The following is a 4,039-nucleotide window of genomic DNA, read 5'->3' as shown; positions in this document are numbered from 1 at the left end:
TTTGATTGCAGTGACTGCCTCAAAACAAACTATCAGTTTATGGGTGTCATCATTTTTTCTCAAGTTTTTGAGTTTGTTTTTCAAAAGTAATTTTGTTGACTTACCAAAAAAAAAAAAATAATAATCAATGCCTGATTTTCATTAGTGACTTTTTATTAATTGTTGTTGTTATACCTTTAGTCAAGTTATTTCAGTGGCCTTTGTTTTTTTGTCTTGCTTTAATAGAAGTGTTAAAATAAATTAAATACAATTAAATATTAATTTAAATAAAACCTTACAAATACTTCAATAATTATAAATAAATAATAATTATAAATAAATCTGGGCTTCAATTGTGTGCCCTATGGAGGCTTAACAAGTCTTTCCAACAAGAAAGAGACACTGTAAATTCTAAAAAGAAAGCAATTTAATGCAACTATTAGGACACATCAGTTCATAGTACTTTTGCACAGTTTTGCGCTTGCAACACACATTTGCAGTATTGATCGTCTCTAAGGAGGGAGAAGAGAGCATCTTAAAGGGGTGAAAGTGCATTGTAGTGTTCACCAGTACAGCATCCTGCATACTCTCCTTGCCCCCCCATGATGTTTACAGTGACCTTGTGAAGTGATACAATGCAGCATAGCAAGAAAGGAAGTAAAAAAGGGTGCAACAGGAAACAAGGTACAAAGTATTTACACTTAAATAAATAGCTAGAAGCAAATCAAACTAGTTTCAACCAGTTTTTCTCGCGTCCTTTGGCGTAGGTTGGGGTAGTGGCACTCTATAATAGATGGAGGATGAAGAAGGAAAGGGTGCGTGAAGTTTTCTCGTCAATCTTTCAAGTGTATTATATACTGTAAAAAGTATGATATGGATAATAATATAAAAAATAATAGCATGATTAAGCTTCTCCCTCCACTTAGTGGAGCGAGGCCCGAGGTAGATGACGAGAGGGGCGTTAACGGGGGCGCCGGCCGCCTTATCCCGACAAGCCGAGCAGGGATGGAGAGAGGAGAGCACCTTTAAATGATGCCATATTTGGCCAAGTCGTTGAGCTCCATGTCGCCAAAGGCTTCCCATGGGCACACGACTGTGATGTCTGTGCCGAGACCCTCCATGCCGGGGATGTCATCACCAAAGCTGGAAACAAGGACGCAATTGTGTTAGAGCGAATGCTGCTGGTTTAGGAATGGGTTACATCTATTGCAGTGATTTTCAAAGTGTTAGGTTAGCGAGCTTCCTCTTGAAACAATCACAACAAAAATTTCAAATTTCAATCCTGTGCAGTACATTTGTTAAGTAAAATTCAGTTGTATTTAACTTTAAAGTACAATACATTTGCATTTAATCTTTTCAAACTAAGCATTTATTTTGGTTTTGAGTAATACAGTAATACATTTTAATGAATCATTACCTAAGCACAGTACTTTCCTATATTTAACCATAAGGTTAACGTTCAAACTGTGCGTTATGTTACAGTGTTTTATAATTACACTTTTTTGGATTAAGACGTATGCCTCATTTTTCATGATATTTCGGCTAATACGCTACTGTATCATAATGCTTTGGTGTAAAATCTTGTTGTGTTTTGTTTTTTTACCCCTTCTGGCCTGGTTTGGGGGCCTTGCTCTTGAATGTGCGAGTCTGCCTCTGCTTGAATTTGGGTGGGCCCTTCTTGGGGGTGGTCGGGCCGGAGGTTCCACCAGGTGCCAGGGCGCTTCCTGCCGGTGGGCTGGCGTTCATTTTTCTCTTAAAAAATAAAAATAAATAAATGTTTTTTAAATAACATTGAAACAGTTTTCAGACACTCAAAGATCACAACACAATTTCGTAGCTTCTTCTCTTTCTGCGCGATGTACTGTTAATAATCCTGTTAATGTCTCTGCACTAATCTAAACAGATTATGCAGATGAGTTTAAACAACCATATTAGGTCTAATCCCGCTTTGATCCACCGTGGACTAATTGCCCTTCCTCGAATACAAGGATGCAGACCGTCCACATTATTAGGTACGCCTGATGCGCAATTTGATCTGAGATAAAAAAATAATAATAAAATAAAAAATGCCGCCTTCAACAGATAATGGTCAGTTTTGATTGCCACTTTCAGAAAGATATTAAAGCTACACGGGACATTTAACTTGCTCTGTCAAACCTTAACTGACCTGATTTTAACTCACATATGACATATGCTAAGCCTGTTAAACAGCCTGTTTTGGGTTATGTAACACAGCACACATGGAGTTGCTGCATAGGATCTGGATCTAGATAAGAAGGAGTGAAGATGGAGTGATTTAAGAGCCATCTGTTGCTGCGACTGCTCACACTCGGGTCAATCCTCTCTACACCTGTCGCTACTCATTCCTTGTTTGTCTTAGTAAAATACTGCTTTTTGTGCCATTTAGGCTGTTTTCTGTCCCGTGTACCAGCTTTACATAAGGTCACAAAGTTTCATCGAAAACCAGCTGCATCATTAATATCGTATTTGATTGGATGCTTGTATCCTCTGCTATGAGTCAAGTAGTAAGAATCAGTAAGTTCAAAATCACTGCAATAGCACGTGCAATCGTTGTCTGTTCTCACCTTTTTGAGATATCCCAAGAGGCCGCCACTGATCTCTCCTCCTCCTCCTTCTGCTCCTTCTTCTTCTTTCAGTCTGTGACATTTGCTGTCCTTGCTGTGCTTTTATCTTCATCTCTAATCCCTTCAGACGCCTCTTTCCAGTCACATGGTCCCCACGGGTCATCTGAACTCCTGCAGCACTGCCTCAGGCCTTACCATGGGACCCAAAGTCAAAGGTCAATCTGGAAGGATTTGGTCAGGTTTATCTCTCTAAAACCTCAGTACGTCTGACAAGAAATTTGCAGAGGAGTAGGACGAGAACCTTCTGGTCGCGTTTCCGGTCCATGTGCTCGACTGAGCTCGCATGTGCTTGTTGTTGTCTACTAATGTGAGCTCAGGTGCTTTTCTGAGCTTCTACATGTGAAGCAATGTTTTAGCTTACACTCAAAAGCCATGACAACAACGCAATCGAACAGATAACATTACCAGGCCGTAAATAAGTATATATTATAAAATATATACAACCCCAATTCCAATGAAGTTGGGACGTTGTGTTAAACATAAATAAAAACAGAATACAATGATTTGCAAATCATGTTCAACCGATATTTAATTGAATACACTACAAAGATATTTAATCTTCAAACTGAAAAAATTTGATTGTTTTTACCAAATAATCATTAACTTAGAATTTTATGGCTGCAACACGTTCCAAAAAAGCTGGAACAGGTCGCAAAAAAAAAGTTTAGGAATGCTCATCAAACACCTGTTTGGAACATCCCACAGGGGAACAGGCTAATTGGGAACAGGTGGGTGCCATGATTGGGTATAAAAGGAGCTTCCCTGAATTGCTCAGTCATTCACAAGCAAAGATGGGGCGAGGTTCACCTCTTTGTGAACAAGTGTGTGAGAAAATAGTCGAACAGTTTAAGGACAATGTTCCATTAAAAGGTTCAGAGAATCTGGAGAAATCACTGCATGTAAGCGGCAAGGCCGGAAACCGACATTGAACGCCCGTGACCTTCGATCCCTCAGGCAGCACTGCATCAAAAACCGACATCAATGTGTAAAGGATATCACCATATGGGCTCACGAACACTTCAGAAAACCAATGTCAATAAATACAGTTTGGTGCTACATCCGTAAGTGCAACTTGAAACTCTACTATGCAAAGCAAAAGCCATTTATCAACAACACCCAAAAACGCCGCCGGCTTCTCTGGGCCCGAGCTCATCTAAGATGGACTGATGAAAAGTGTTCTGTGGTCCAACGAGTCCACATTTCAAATTGTTTTTGGAAATTGTGGACATCGTGTCCTCCGGGCCAAAGAGGAAAAGAACCATCCGGACTATTATGGACGCAAAGTTCAAAAGCCAGCATCTGTGGGGCTGTGTTAGTGCCAATGGCATGGGTAACTTACACATTTGTGAAGGCACCATTAATGCTGAAAGGTACATACAGGTTTTGGAGAAACATATGCTGCCATCCAAGCAACA

The 4,039-nt window shown here is 39.9% G+C and overlaps 1 protein-coding gene across 1 annotated transcript; it reads right to left on the bottom strand.

Annotated features, from left to right (window-relative positions):
* Positions 1-384: 384 nt before the first annotated feature.
* LOC133466349 (retinal cone rhodopsin-sensitive cGMP 3',5'-cyclic phosphodiesterase subunit gamma-like) lies at positions 385-2,721 on the bottom strand. Its single transcript, XM_061749952.1, has 3 exons — positions 2,565-2,721; positions 1,583-1,731; positions 385-1,122 (listed from the first exon to the last, which is right to left on the bottom strand). Exons 2-3 carry the CDS (start codon positions 1,723-1,725, stop codon positions 1,005-1,007), a joined length of 261 nt encoding a protein of 86 aa, XP_061605936.1. The 5' UTR covers positions 1,726-1,731; positions 2,565-2,721; the 3' UTR covers positions 385-1,004.
* Positions 2,722-4,039: the final 1,318 nt, after the last annotated feature.

Source organism: Phyllopteryx taeniolatus, chromosome 16, assembly GCF_024500385.1.
Source record: "Phyllopteryx taeniolatus isolate TA_2022b chromosome 16, UOR_Ptae_1.2, whole genome shotgun sequence".
In the NCBI taxonomy this organism is placed as follows: domain Eukaryota; kingdom Metazoa; phylum Chordata; class Actinopteri; order Syngnathiformes; family Syngnathidae; genus Phyllopteryx; species Phyllopteryx taeniolatus.
The sequence above is the reverse complement of the archived record's forward strand: the minus strand, read 5'-3'. Positions and strand labels throughout refer to the sequence as shown.

Coding starts and splice junctions, on each gene's coding strand:
- LOC133466349 (XM_061749952.1), bottom strand. CDS start 1,725: ATGAACGCCAGCCCACCGGCAGGAAGCGCCCTGGCACCTGGTGGAACC. Junction 1,123..1,582: donor CCCAAACCAGGCCAGAAGGG/GTAAAAAAACAA, acceptor CCTTGTTTCCAG/CTTTGGTGATGACATCCCCG.